Here is a 16,090-nt window from a genome sequence, read left to right on the forward strand (position 1 = left end):
CTGCTAAGCAATAAATTAATATTTATAAAATTTTATGAATGAAATACAGAGGTTTTGTGTAGGATTAGTTTCTAAATTTCAGACCTTTTCAAAGATTAGCAATAAAGTATATGAAATACATTCTCTTTTAAACTAGAATCAGAAAGATTCAAGTATCCGTGCAGATATTTGAATAAATAATAGCATTTATGGGGGTATAAATTCATTATTTCATCACAGTAAATAGAATGTTTGTTTGCTAAAAGATATGCTAATGAGTACAATTTTGGCTTAACAGTAAAGAAAAATATGCATTCACTTTTTGATATGTATCAACCTGACCAACCTCTTAAGGTTTACTTAGAGATGCTTTTCTACTATAACTATGTTGCAAAAAAATAATATATCCCCAAAAACATTTTATTTTTTATAAAAGCAAACAACTTATAATTTCCTACTAATATTTAGTGTCTACTGAGGTCTAAAAATGATCCTGAGTTAAAGGAACATATAGTAAATTGGAGGGAAGTTGTGTGATGTGAGTGGTTTAGCTATATCTCATTATTTATTAGCCTTTGTGGTCCCTACTTGTGTTATGTACGTAAGCCAATTACACAGGTATTTTGATAAACTCTTTACCTTCTCAAGTTTGCACATATGCTTGTTCTTGTAAGTACATTTCGACTAAGAAAAAATTATATATTGAAGTTTAAGTTAGATACTCATTAGTCATGTATGACAATTGTCAAAGCCAAACATTAATATTTTTAACCTTTAATAAATGAAATGTTCATGCTCCTGGTTATGCACTCCCCAGTGTTAAGGCATTAATAGTATTTTTATTCTGTTTTTATGCCTAAAAGCATTAGCAGTGGGTTTATTTTTTTTTTTATATTTTTAAGTTTTTATTTAAATTCTGGTTAGTTAACATACAGTGCAATATTATTTTCAGGTGTGCAATTTAGTGATTCAACCCTTACATACAACACCCATTGCTTTTCACAAGTGCACTGCTTAATCCCCATAATCTATTTTATCCAGCACCCCACCCACCCTTCTAGTAATCATCAGTTTGTTCTCTATACTTAAGAGTCTGTTGCTTGGTTTGCCTCTCTGTGTCTTTTTTTTCACCTTTGATCCTTTGTTTTGTTTCTTAAATTCCACATATGAGTGAAATCACATGGTATTTGTCTTTCTCTGAAGGACTTATTTTGGCTAACATAATACTCTCTACCTTGCAAGTGGCAAGATTTCATTCTTTTTGATGGCTTAGCAATATACCATTGTGTATATATACCACAACTTTTTTGTCTATTCATCAGTTGATGGGCACGTGGGCTGTTTCCATAATTTGGCTATTGGAGATATTGCAGCTATAAACATTGGGGTGCATGTATCCCTTTGAATTAGTATTTTTTATCCTTTGAGCAAATACCTAATAGTGCAGTGGTGGATCATAAGGTAGTTCTATTTTTACCTTTTTGAGAAACCTCCGTACTGTTTTCCACAGTTGCTGTACCAGTTTGCATTCCCACCAACAGTGTCAGAGGGTTCCCTTTTCTCTGCATCCTCACCAAAACCTGCTGTTTCCTGTGTTGTTAATTTTAGCCAATATGACCAGTATCAGGTAATGTCTCATTGTAGTTTGATTTGTATTTCCCTGATGGTGAGTGATGTTGAGCATCTTTTCATGTGTCTGTTAGTGATCTGGATGTCTTCTCTGGAAAAATGTCTATTCATGTCTTCTGCCCATATCTTAACTGGATTATTATTTATAACTGTTTTTGGGTGTTGAGTTTTATGTTTTTTATAGTGGTTTTACACTAACACTTTATCAGATATGTCATTCCCAAATATCTTCTCCCATCAGAAGGTTGCCTTTCAGTTTTGTTGACTATTTTCCTTTGCTATACAGAATATTTTTATTTTGATGTGGTCCCAATAGTTTATTTCTGCTTTTGTTTACCTTGCCTCAGGAGACACATCTAGAAAGAAGTTGCTAAGGCCAATGTCAAAGAGGTTACTGCCTCAGTTCTCGTCTAGGATTTTAATGGTTTCCTGTCTCTCATTAGTTCTTTAATCCATTTTTTTTGGTCTTTAATCCATTCTGCATTTATTTTTCTGTATAGTGTAAGAAAGTGGTCCAGTTTCATTCCTTTGCATGTTACTTTCCAGTTTTCCCAACACCATTTGTTGAAGACACCTTTTTCTCATTGGATATTCTTTCCTCCTTTGACGAAGATAAATTGACCATAGAGTTATGGGTTCATTTCTGGGTTTTTCTATTTTGTCCTAATGATCTGTGTGTCTTTTTTTTTTCTTTTTCTTTTTTTTTTTTGCCAGTACCATACTGTCTTCATGACTACAGCTTTGTAATATGACTTGAAGTCCAGAATTGTGATGCCTCCAGCTTTGCTTTTCCTTTTCAAGGTTTCTTTAGCTATTTGAGGTATTTGTGGTTCCATACAAATTTTAGGATTCTTTGTTCTAGCTCTGTGAAAAGTGCTGGTGGTATTGTGATAGGGATTGCACTGAATGTGTAGATTGCTTTGGTTGGTATAGACTTTTAAAAATATTTGTCTTACAATCCATGTCATCTATTTTTCAACAAAACTCTACTAACTTCATATAGAAACCTCACATGAATATAATAAATATATTGTTTGATATTATTAACACTAGCCCCAAGAACAAAAATCATCTACCTAAATTATTGCATGAAAAATGAATTAAGCCATTCAGAATTTTATCAAATGTGTTTTTGTGATCCATAAATATTCCACTCTTTCTAATACATAGGCCTTGAATGTAAGATATAAATTCATTTTGCTTTCGTAAAGGTATATATCATCTTACCATCTTTTGCATGGTAAGGAGGCAATTATCATAGACACTAAAAGCACAAGCTCTAGAGTAAGAATACCTACTCCACTACTTACTAGTTTTTTTTTTTTATATTAGGCAAATTATGTGACATTTGCCTTAGTTTCTTCATATTCAAAATTGAAATAATAATATGTACCTCGTAGAGTCAGTATCAAGATGAAAAGACAGTACTGTATATAGTACATATTAGGCTCTTTGTATGCATTAATCTTAAATTTTGATGTCTATGTCTGGTTTTTCTAAGCGTAGGAGTGAAAGCTTATTGGAGTCAGGGATCATATATTCAAAGTTGTTTCTTTTATGACCCATGTTACTTAATCACCTTATTTTTAGCCATTTATTCAACGCTTGCTGATTGCAAAGGCTCTGCCTTTAACATTAAATGAATCTAGTTTTGAAAAGATTTACATGATGTAAGTTTTTAAATTGTGAACATTTGTGAGATTATTGGAAGTACAACAATGGTCTTTCAGATGAGAAAACTGAGTTTATACTGAGTGATACCAGATAATATATATTTCTTCCTCAGGTTCTTATGCAACAGGGCTATGATGCTGCTTGTGATATTTGGAGCCTGGGTGTCCTTTTTTACACGATGCTGGCTGGGTAAGAAACATATATTCAAAATAATACACATCATAATTTGAATTTCATCTGTATATTTTCATCTGGAAAGAAATGGGCAGATGAAAATAGCCTTAAATAAAATAGTACCAACATTTTAAAATAATATATATTGTTTATTTATAAAAGATAAAAAATAAAGTGTTTAGTGTGGTACTCTTCAGATATATAATTAAAAGAATTTCAACTAGAACTAAAACATTTAAAATTAAAACATGTATTTTGATATTATTATTATTATTTTGATATTATACATTCAGTGCATTAATTTTTTAATGTTTACTTGAACATGATAATTTCTTTTTCAGTGGGTACTTGCCCACTGAGTTTCTTCATATTGAGTTAATTTTTAAAAAAAATTTTTTTTTTTTTAACGTTTATTTATTTTTGAGACAGAGAGAGACAGAGCATGAACGGGGGAGGGGCAGAGAGAGAGGGAGACAGAATCGGAAGCAGGCTCCAGGCTGTGAGCCATCAGCCCAGAGCCCGACGCGGGGCTCGAACTCACGGACTGTGAGATCGTGACCTGAGCTGAAGTCGGACGCTTAACTGACTGAGCCACCCAGGCGCCCCTATTTTTTGAAAGTACTTGAATTCTGGCTCTTCTGATGATAGAGATTAAGATCATACTTTATAAAAAATATGAATAGTAACAGAATACTCAACTACAGAAACACATAGCTGCCTTCCCTTAAACAGATAAATACTAAACAAATTTAATAATTGAATATATTAATGTTGGTAATTTACAAATAATATAATTGCTGTTGTACTTTTAATAATTAGTAGCACTTGTATTTAGGAATAAGAATTTATGACTGTAGAAAAAAGGCTAGGTTTAGCAGTATATTGCATAGAATGGAATTTGAAGAATTATAATGTAATTATTATATATTGTACTTAGGTGTGACTTTTTAAAGAAAGAATTTAGTAAAATTTAAATATGCTTGACATAACAGGAGCTTTATAAATATAAGTTATGAATATGATGACTTTGCATTATTTATTAGATTGATGGTAATTGTTTATCAGCATATTCCACATACTTTTAGATATATTACATACTTATGCAAAACATTTAGTTATAGACCACAGCAAGTACTAAAGATAAGAGTAATGAAAAGTTTGCATATGAACTGCAATTAGAGCTACTAGTTTCAAACCATGGGGGATACCATTTCTAGATTGCTGCTTTCAAATATTTACTTTATGACTAACAGAAAATGATTTTGTGTGTGAGTGTATGTATATATATTTAGTGTTATCTCTACCTAATTGTTACAAGAGAGAATTAAGACATAAGCATATTAAGATATCTTCCTCATACTTCTTAACCATAAGTCTTTTTAGTCCCAAATTTGAATACCATTTTCAGTTTCACCTGTTATAATGATACAAACTGATCACTTTGTTATTCTATATTAATTTTAAGCTACTTTAACATTAAACAATGTATTTGTCTTCCTGTCCATGAATATTGACCAACATAATAATTTTATTGACTATAGAGTTTTTTTTTGTTACATTGATATAAATATTTGATGCATTGTTTATGGACATTAATTTAAAATATTGTTAACCTGTTTCCCTGGATAATTTTGTTAATTTGTTAGTGAATAGATTTTAACCAATCACTAAATACATTCTGAATTTACAGTTAACAATTTCTTCATAGTAAGTATATTTGTGTTGCTAACTTATGCCTGAGAATACAAACTTTGCATGTTTTATTTTGGTCTAATTTTAAGCCTATAGCTTCACACGAAAAGCCATCTTTATTTTATTTTAATTTGATTAACTGATCAAAGGAAAAAATATTTATGTCGGCAAGACTCCCTATTTTATTAGATAATCCATGAAGATTAAGTTCATTGTTTGAAATATAAAATTGATATGAAAGGTAAAGGGAAATATTAGATAATACTCTTAATTTGCTATAGTAAGTATTTGCATGTTGTCTTATATTCATCGCTTTCAATTAGATTTAATTTGTATATTAGGCCCTCATGTCTATTCAAATCTATTTTATTAATAGCTACACTCCATTTGCTAATGGCCCCAATGATACTCCTGAAGAGATACTGCTACGTATAGGCAATGGCAAGTTCTCTTTGAGTGGTGGAAACTGGGACAATATTTCAGATGGAGCAAAGGTATAAAGTATAAATATCTTTTGTTGCATTCATATTCAATTGTGGAAATCTTTAAGTTATAGCCTAGTCTGTATTTTCAGAGTATCTGATGGTGTTATATGTCAGTATTTGTTTTTAAGTCAACTCACATGTATACGCGGATTGAACAAGATGAAGGCTGATTTTTTTTTTTCTGCCATGCTTCTGGGCCATATTACTCTCATATCAATTCATATGTGTTCAAGGAATATAAACTAGTTTCATTATTAACCAAACTAAAAATGTAAATCTACTGAGGAAAAACACACGCTTAAAGCTAACTAGAGCTGATTTCTGCGTTTGGTATATTTTTATACATCTTTTCTTCTTTAGCACAGACATTGACTCATGATAATGCAAGCAGTTTTATAATGTTTTTATAATATATTATATATTCCTTGATAATATATGAACTGTTTATCAGTAACACCTAGATATTTATTGATGATGCAGAGCTATCCAAGAGAAATATAATGAAAGCCACATATGTAATTTAAAAATTTCTAGTAGTCACATAAGAAACAAAAAGAAACTGGTGAAATTAATTTTAATAATATATTTTATTTAACCTGGTATATCTAAAATATATCATTTCTACATGTAATCAATATAAAAATTGGTAATATATTTTACATTCTTTTTTTATATTAAAACTTCAAAATCTGGTTATGTACTTTATACTTAGAGGCCATATAAATTTGGACTACCCACATTTCTTTTTATTTTTTTCTTTTTTCTCATTATTGTTTTTTAATTTTAGTATATTTGACACAAAATATTACATTAGTTTTAAATGTAGATCATAGTAATGTAACAAGTTCATACATTATGCTATAGTCTCAAGTTGGACTACGTACAATTTAAAAGGTTTAATAGCCACATGTAGCTAGTGGCTGTCATAGTAGACAGTATAGTTTCAGTGTAATTGGCCTTATTTAATTTAGGAAAAAACATTGATCAAACCCTGACTATGAATTCTTAACATTTTTACTTTAAAATTTTTGAGTTTTAAAACAAAACTACAAAGGTTTTCTGCATCTGGCTTATAGGGCCCTGAAGCTTTTAAGCTGCGATATGAAATAGAAAACAATTTAATTCCAAAGGAATTGCTTATATTTAATATCTGCTAATGATAAAATCTAATTGTCTTAACATTAGCTAACCTGCAGGGTATATTTTGAAATAAATCTCATATCCTAATTATTATAGAGTAAATAAATCAGGGATTTGATTGCAATGACCTTTCAAACATTAGAAAAACATGGAAGGGATTGAGTTTGGGTCTCAGCCATAACACAAGTGTACTGTGTGGTGTAGTAGAAAAAAAAAACTGATCAGAAGCTAGGAAAACAGAGTAATAATTTTGGATCTAATAAAGAACTGCCTCAGTTTTCTCATCTGTAAAATTTAGGAACTAGATTCTCCAAAATTCCTTCTGACTCCAAAATCCCATTTCGTTGCAGTTTTTTTTTATAATTTGTTATATTTCTACATACAAAGTGATTGAAACTACTAGTATTATTAATTAAATATATGTATTTTCTAGTCAGCCAGTTTGTGTGTCACAAAATGCAGTTTTCCAAGGAAGAATTCCAATGTTTAGAGCTATACATATGATATTCCTGCATTTCTTTTAAAAAATAACTGCCAACTGTGAAAGTAATGCTGAAATAGATAATTTATTTTTTATTTATTTTATTTATTTTAATTTTATCCTTTTTATTTTTTTGATATGAAATTTATTGTCAAATTGGTTTCCATACAACACCCAGTGCTCATCCCAAAAGCTGCCCTCCTCAATACCCATTACCCACCCTCCACACCCTCCCACCCTCCATCAACCCTCAGGTTTTAAGAGTCTCTTATGCTTTGGCTCTCTCCCTCTCTAACCTCTTTTTTTTTTCTTCCCCTCCCCCATGGACTATTGTTAACTTTCTCAGGATCCACATAAGAGTGAAAACATACGGTATCTGTTTTTCTCTGTATGACTTATTGCACTTAGCATGACACTCTCCAGTTATATCCACGTTGCTACAAAAGGCCATATTTCATTCTTTCACATTGCCACGTAGTATTACGTTGTGTATATAAACCACAATTTCTTTATCCATTCATCAGTTGATGGACTTTTAGGCTCTTTCCATAATTTGGCTATTGTTGAGAGTGCTGCCATAAACATTGGGGTACAAGTGCCACTATGCATCATCACTCCTGTATCCCTTGGGTAAATTCCTAGCAGTCCTATTGCTAGGTCATAGGGTAGATCTCTTTTTAGTTTTTTGAGGAACCTCCACATTGTTTTGCACAGCGGCTGCCCCAGTTTGCATTCCCACCAACAGTGCAAGAGTGTTCTTTTTTCTCCAAATCATCTCCAGCATTCATAGTCTCCTTATTTGTTCATTTAAGCCACTCTGACTGTTGTGAGGTGATATCTGAGTGTGGTTTTGATTTGTTTTTCACTGATGAGGAGTGACATTCAACATCTTTTCATGTGCCTGTTGGCCATCTGGATGTCTTCTGTAGAGAAGTGTCTATTCATGTTTTCTGCCCATTTCTTCACTGGGTTATTTGTTGTTCGGGTGTGGAGTTTGGTGAGTTCTTTATAGATTTTGGATACTAGCCCTTTGTCCGATATGTCATTTGCAAATATCTTTTACCATTCCATTGGTTGCCTTTTAGTTTTGTTGATTGTTTCCTTTCCTGTGCAGAAGCTTTACATCTTCATGAGGTCCCAATAGTTCATTTTTGCTTTTCTTTCCCTTTCCTTTGGGGATGTGTCAAGTAAGAAATTGTTGCGACTGAGGTCAGAGAGGTTTTTTTCTGCTTTCTCCTCTAGGGTTTTGATGGCTTCCTGTCTCACATTCAGGTCCTTTATCCATTTTGAGTTGGTTTTTGTGAATGGTGTAAGAAAGTGGTCTAGTTTCATCCTTCTGCATGTTTCTGTCCAGTTTTCCCAGCACCATTTGTTAAAGAGACTGTCTTTTTTCCATTGGATGTTCTTTCCTGCTTTGTCAAAGATGAGTTGGCCATATGTTTGTGGGTCTAGTTCTGGGGTTTCGATTCTATTCCATTGGTCTGTTTGTCAGTTTTGTGCCAATACCATGCTTTCTTGATGACTACAGCTTTGTAGTAGAGGCTAAAGTCTGGGATTGTGATGCCTCCTGCTTTGGTCTTCTTCAAAATTATTTTTGCTATTCGGGGCCTTTTGTGCTTGCATACAAATTTTAGTATTGCTTGTTCTAGCTTCGAGAAGAATGATGGTGCAATTTTGATTGGGATTGCATTGAATGTGTAGATAGCCTTGGGAAGTAGTAACATTTTAACAATATTTATTCTTCCAATCCATGAGCAGGGAATGTCTTTCCATTTCTTTATATCTTCTTCAATTTCCTTCATAAGCTTTCTATAGTTTTCAGCATACAGATCTTTTACATCTTTGGTTAGGTTTATTCCTAGGTATTTTATGCTTCTTGGTGCAATTGTGAATGGGATCAGTTTCTTTATTTGTCTTTCTGTTGCTTCATTGTTAGTGTATAAGAATGCAACTGATTTCTGTACATTGATTTTGTATCCTGTGGCTTTGCTGAATTCATGTATCAGTTCTAGCAGACTTTTAGTGGAGTCTATCGGATTTTCCATGTATAGTACCATGTCATCTGCAAAAAGTGAAAGCTTGACTTCATCTTTGCCTATTTTGATGCCTTTGATTTCCTTTTGTTGTCTGATTGCTGATGCTAGTACTTCCAACACTATGTTAAACAACACGATGACAGTGGACATCCCTGTCGTGTTCTTAATCTCAGGGGGAAAGCTCTCAGTTTTTCCCCATTGAGGATGATATTAGCTGTGGGCTTTTCATAAATGGCTTTGATGATGTTTAAGTATGTTCCTTCCGTCCCGATTTTCTGGAGGGTTTTTATTAAGAAAGGACGCTGAATTTTGTCAAATGGTTCTTCTGCATCGTTTGACAGGATCATATGGTTCTTATCTTTTCTTTTATTAATGTGATGTATCACATTAATTGATTTGCAAATGTTAAACCAGCCCTGCATCCCAAGAATGAATCCCACTTGACCATGGTGAATAATTCTTTTTATATGCTGTTGAATTCAATTTGCTAGTATCGTATTGAGAATTTTGGCATCCATATTGATGAGGGATATTGGCCGGTAGTTCTCTTTTTTTACTGGGTCTCTGTCTGGTTTAGGAATCAAAGGAATGCTGGCTTCATAGAATGAGTCTGGAAGTTTTCCTTCCCTTTCCATTTTTTGGAATAGCTTGTGAAGGATAGGTATTATCTTTTCTTTAAATGTCTGGTAGAATTGCCCAGGGAAGCCGTCTGGTCCTGGGCTCTTATTTGCTGGGAGATTTTTGATAACTGATTCAATTTCTTTGCTGGTTATGGGTCTATTCAAGCTTTCTATTTCCTCCTGATTGAGCTTTGGAAGTGTGTGGGTGTTTAAGAATTTGTCCATTTCTTCCAGGTTGTCCAGTTTGTTGGCATATAATTTTTCATAGTATTCCCTGATAATTGCTTGTATTTCTGAGGGATTGGTTGTAATAATTCCATTTTCATTCATGATTTTATCTATTTGGATCATCTCACTTTTCTTTTTGAGAAGCCTGGCTAGAGGTTTGTCAATTTTGTCTATTTTTTCAAAAAAACAACTCTTGGTTTCGTTGATCTGCTCTACAGTTTTTTTAGATTCCATATTGTTTATTTCTGCTCTGATCTTTATTATTTCTCTTCTTCTGCTGGGTTTGGGGTTATTTGCTGTTCTGCTCTATTTCTTTTAGGTGTGCTGTTAGATTTTATATTTGGGATTTTTCTTGTTTCTTGAGATAGGCCTGGATTGCAATGTATTTTCCTCTCAGGACTGCCTTTGCTGCATCCCAAGGCATTTGGATTGTTGTCTGTACATTTTCATTTGTTCCCATATATTTTTAAAAATTTTTCTCTAATTGTATGGTTGACCTATTCATTCTTTAGTAGGGTGTTCTTTAACCTCCATGCTTTTCGAGGTTTTCCAGACTTTTTCCGTGGTTGATTTCAAGCTTCATAGCATTGTGGTCTGAAAGTATGCATGGTATGATCTCAATTCTTGTATACTTATGAAGGGCTGTTTTGTTACCCAGTATGTGATGTATCTTGGAGAACCTTCCATGTGCACTTGAGAAGAAATCATGTTCTGTTGCTTTGGGATGCAGAGTTCTAAATATATCTGTCAAGTCCATCTGATCCAATGTATCATTCAGGGACCTTGTTTCTTTATTGACCGTGTGTCTAGATGATCTATCCATTTCTGTAAGTGGGGTGTTAAAGTCCCCTGCAATGACCACATTCTTATCAATAAGGTTGCTTATGTTTGTGATTAATTGTTTTCTATATTTGGGGGCTCTCATATCCGGTGCATAGACATTTATAATTGCTAGCTCTTCCTGATGGATAGACCCTGTAAATATTATATAATGCCCTTCTTCATCTCTTGTTCCAGCCTTTAAAGTCTAGTTTGTCTGATATAAGTATGGCTACTCCAGCTTTCTTTTGATTCCAGTAGCATGATAGATAGTTCTCCTTCCCCTCACTTTCAATCTGGAGGTGTCCTCAAGTCTAAAATGAGTCTCTTGTAGATGGCAAATAGATGGGTCTTGTTTTTTTTTAATCTATTCTGATACCCTATGTCTTTTGGTTGGAGCATTTAGTCCATTTACATTCAGTGTTATTACAGAAAGATATGGGTTTAGAGTCATTGTGATGTCTGTATGTTTCATGCTTGTAGTGATGTCTCTAGTACTTTGTCTCACAGGATCCCCCTTAGGATCTCTTGTAGTGCTGGTTTAGTGGTGATGAATTCCTTCAGTTTTGTTTGTTTGTTTGTTTGTTTGGGAAGACCTTTATCTCTCCTTCTATTCTAAATGGCAGATTTGCTGGGTAGAGGATTCTCGACTGCATATTTTTTTCTGTTCATCACATTGAAGATTTCCTGCCATTCCTTTCTGGCCTGCCAAGTTTCAGTAGAGAGATCCATCACTAGTCTAATCGGTCTCCCTTTGTATGTTAGAGCATGTTTATCCCTAGGTGCTTTCAGCATTTTCTCTTTATCCTTGTATTTTGCCAGTTTCACTATGATATGTCATGCAGAAAATCGATTCAAGTTATGTCTGAAGGGAGTTCTCTGTGCCTCTTGGATATCAATGCTTTTTTTTTCCTTCCCCAGATCAGGGAAGTTATCAGCTATGATTTCTTCAAGTACACCTTCAGCACCTTTCTCTCTCTCTTTCTCCTCTGGAATCCCAAGCATGCTCATATTATTGCGTTTCATTGCATCACTTAGTTTTCTAATTCTCCCCTCATACTCCTGTTTTTTTTAATCTCTCTCTTTCTCACTTCCTCTTTTTCCATAATTTTATCTTCTATTTCCCCTATTCTCTCCTCTGCCTCTTCAACCCAAGCTGTGGTCACCTACGTTTTATTTTGCAGCTCATTTATAGCATTTTTTAGCTCCTCCTGACTGTTTCTTAGTCCCTTGATCTCTGTAGTAATAGATTCTCTGCTGTCCTGTATGCTTTTTTCAAGCTCAGCGATATATTTTGACTATTAATTTAAATTCATTTTCTGTTACATTGCTTAAATCATTTTTGATCAGTTTGTTAGCTATCGCTACTTCCTGGAGTTTCTTTGAGATGAATTCTTCCATTTCGTCATTTTGGATAGTCCCTAGAGTTGTGCAGAACTGCAGGCCTCTTCCTCTGTGCTGCCTGGAGTAACTTGTGTTGGTGGGAGGGGCTGCAGTCAGACCTGATGTCTGCCACCAGCCCACCACTGTAGCCACAGTTAGACTGGTGTGTATCTTATCTTCCCCTCTCCCAGAGGCAGGACTCACTGTGGAGCGGTGTGGCCCCTGTCTGGGCTACTTGCACACTTCCAGGCTTGTGGTGCTGCTTCTATGGGATCTGCCGTATTAACTGGGGTGGATCTGCAGGGTGCACAGGGGCAGAAGGGGCAGACTCAGCTCATTTTGCCTTTGGTTGTCCACTTCAGGAGGGGCCCTGTGGCACTGGGAGGGAGGTAGACCGTCGGAGGGATGCATCCACAGAAGCACAGTTTTGGGTGTTTGCGCAGTGCAAGCAAGTTCGGTGATGGGAACTGGTTCCCTTTGGGATTTTGGCTGGGGGATGGGCGAGGGAGATGGCGCTGGTGACCGCCTTTGTTCCCCGCCAAGCTGAGTTCGTCTTCTGCTCAGTAACTCTCTCTCCTGTTGTCCTTTAGCCCTCCAGCTCTGGGAGCAGAGCTGGTGACTTATAGCATTCCAGATGTTAAGTCCCGCTGGCTGCCAGAACACACTCCGTCCAGCCCCTCCACTTTTGCAAGCCAGACTCGTGGGCTCTGCCTTGCCGGGCAGGGTGCCCCTCCACTGCCCTGGCCCCCTCCCACCAGTGAGTGTAGCATGCACCACCTCTCTGCCCTTCCTACCCTCTTCTGTGGGCCTCTTGTCTACGGTTGGCTCCAGAGAGTCCATTCTGCTAGTCTTCTAGCGGTTTTCTTGGTTATTTATACAGATGTGGGTGGAATCTAAGTGATCACCAGGATGCGGTGAGCCCAGCATCCTCTTAGGCCGCCATCTTCCGCCAAGTCCCTCCTGAAATAGATATTTATATGACAATTATGCTTAGTAGTCAGTTTTCCATGTTCCATGTGTTTTATGTTTGAGTCTGTCTAGTACTTAAGAAATAATATATATTAAAGTTTAGTTTTATTTTCACCTCCTCTTTTTAGTGTGATATTCTGGAGTAATTAATATAGGAAAAGATATTGGGGGCTATTTTTTAAATATTCCACATGGTCTTTAATTATTTCCCTTTTCATGGATCAAGTGACTTTAGTTCTATCTTTTAAACTTTCTGAAAATGATGGCAAATGTTGAGCAAAAGAACTATATGAACCTTCTAAAAAACTATCTTCTGTACATTTTAACAGTTTGATTTTTTTTGTGTTAAATTAGTAATGAAGATAAACTATTGTTCAGTTGCCCATAACTCTTTAGGCTAGTGTCCCTTAGTTATGAGAATTGTGGCATTTTCTATCACTTCTTGAGAGTTGTTTTACTTAATTGCAGTTTCTTATAAGCTACTTTTCCCTTTTAAGATGATGATTCTGTTTGCTTCCTGTCAATGCAGAGTTCATAAACTTTGTTCATTCAGTTAAATGGCGGTAGAGGTGAGGGGTGATAGTGGAAATCATGTTATTTTTGTGTGTTTTATTGCTACAATACTTTCAGCTAAATTCTCATCTCCAAACCACAGGCTTTGAGAACACTGATGCTACTGCTTCCCTTTTGTAAAACAGGGAAGACAAGAAGAAGTATCTGGTAAACACAGCAAAAATAGAAGAGGCAGGAGAGTAATGAAAATTTTATGGTTTCACTGTGTATAAACACAATAATACTGGATTAATTAGAAGGCTGTTCTATCTAAATTTTAGAATATTTTAAGTAAATAAAGTGTTACGTATTTCAAGTGCATATACCCTTAGCCAACAAAGAATTGACCAGTAGAAGTTCTTATGGGACAATTATTTATGACCTTTTCCCTTGCCTCCTGTAAAAAGAACAACTTATACCTTTCCTCTATTGTGCTCCCATTATGATATTGAATGTACCTTATTAGAGCATTAAACATGTTCCCCTTTACCATGTATTTGTATACATTTTTATTCTTTCCATTCAGAGAGCATTTAAATGTCATGCTCATTTTTTACATTTCCTAACATACTTAGCACAAAAAATACTTAATCGAATACATTTTCATAAACTATTTAATTTTTTCTTCAGGTATACCTTGCCTTATTAATTTGCACAATAAGATGTTCCTGTCCATTAAATAAAGATAAATATTGTCTAATTGTGAATGACTATAAATTTGCTGTAAATTACCAGGATTTACATACATATTTCCTTTTAATTTTGGCTTGAAGTTTCTCTTAATAGAAGAGGTTTTTTATGTCTTTACAAGTCAGAGATTTATAGAGCTGGAAGGAACCTGGTTTCTCATTTTGTAGTTAGATAAACCAAGGTGTATACACTTTATCTTGCCCATGGTCACACACAAAAAGTGGCAGAGCTGATTTTTAGTCCAGTACTCTTTTTAGTCTACTACATTTTAGGGAAGACATTTTTGAGAAAGAAAGGCTTTATTAACTTGCTTATGTGAATAGAGTGGAAGAGAAAGAGGTCTATAAATCTTTAATGAAAAAGCAAAAGAATAATTGTTCATCCACTTCTTTTATAGAATATGAAAATCAAGTGTACTGAACTTATTAACCTTTTTTTTAATTTTTAAATTTTTAAAAAAATGTATTCATTTATTTTTGAGAGAGAGAGAGAGAGAGAGAGAGAGAGTGAGAGCAGGGGAGGGGCAGAGAGAGAGGGACACAAAGAATCCGAAGCAGGCTCCAGGCTCTGAAGTGTCACCACACAGCCTGATATGGGGCTCAAACTCACAAACTGAGATCATGACCTGAGCCCAAGTTGGACACTCAAATTACTGAGCCACCCAGATGGCCTATGAACTTATTAACCTTTACATAATCTATATTGGAGAACAGTTTTATACTTAAACAACATATTGAAATCCTTCTAAAAATTCTACTACCATAGATTTTATTTTATTTTATTATTTTATTTTATTTTATTTTACTTTATATATTTTCCCAAGCATATTTATTTATTTATTAAGTTTTTTTTTAAGTTTTATTCCATCATAATTAACAGTACAGTGTTATATTAGTTTCAGATGTACGTTATAGTGATTCAGCAATTCTCTACATCATCACTCAGTGCTCATCATGATTAGTATAGTCTTTTTGTTTTGTTTTGTTTTGAACAGCAAGATGTTTATTTTCACAAAAAATACTATCAGATAGTTTAAAAGAGTAATAGGGTTGCTTATGATGTTTCTGCCATCAAGCCTGTTCATGGAATTTGATGTTGATGTGAGTATAGAGTGGTACAGTGCTTTTTATTTTGTTTTCTTTTGTTTTGTTTTGTTCCAATTTTGGGAAATTTTTTAATTTAATTTATTTTTTAAATTTACATCTAAGTTAGCATATAGTGTAACAATGACTTCAGAAGTAGATTCCTTAATGCCTCTTACCCATTTAGCCCATCCCCCTTCCCACTACACCTCCAGTAACCCTCTGTTTGTTCTTGATATATAAGAGTCTCTTATGTTTTTGTCTCCCTCCCTATTGTTATACTATTTTTGCTTCCCTCCCCTTATGTTCATCTGTTTTGTATCTTAAAGCCCTCATATGAGTGAAGGCATATATTTGTCTTTCTCTGACTAATTTCACTTAACATAATACCCTCCAGTTCCATCCATGTAGTTCCAAATGGCAAGATTTAATTCTTTTTGATTGAGGAGTGATACTC

At 34.4% G+C, this 16,090-nt stretch overlaps 1 protein-coding gene across 1 annotated transcript in view; it reads left to right on the top strand.

Annotated features, from left to right (window-relative positions):
- RPS6KA6 (ribosomal protein S6 kinase A6) overlaps positions 1 to 16,090 on the top strand; it is a 223,561-nt gene that overhangs the window by 182,419 nt on the left and 25,052 nt on the right. Inside the window, exons 19-20 of the mRNA XM_081794171.1 lie at positions 3,395 to 3,471; positions 5,525 to 5,642. Coding sequence (XP_081650297.1) covers positions 3,395 to 3,471; positions 5,525 to 5,642 — 195 coding nt within the window. The remainder of the gene's footprint in view (positions 1 to 3,394; positions 3,472 to 5,524; positions 5,643 to 16,090) is intronic.

This window comes from Panthera onca, chromosome X (genome assembly GCF_046562875.1).
Source record: "Panthera onca isolate mPanOnc1 chromosome X, mPanOnc1 haplotype 2, whole genome shotgun sequence".
Taxonomy (NCBI): Eukaryota; Metazoa; Chordata; class Mammalia; order Carnivora; family Felidae; genus Panthera; species Panthera onca.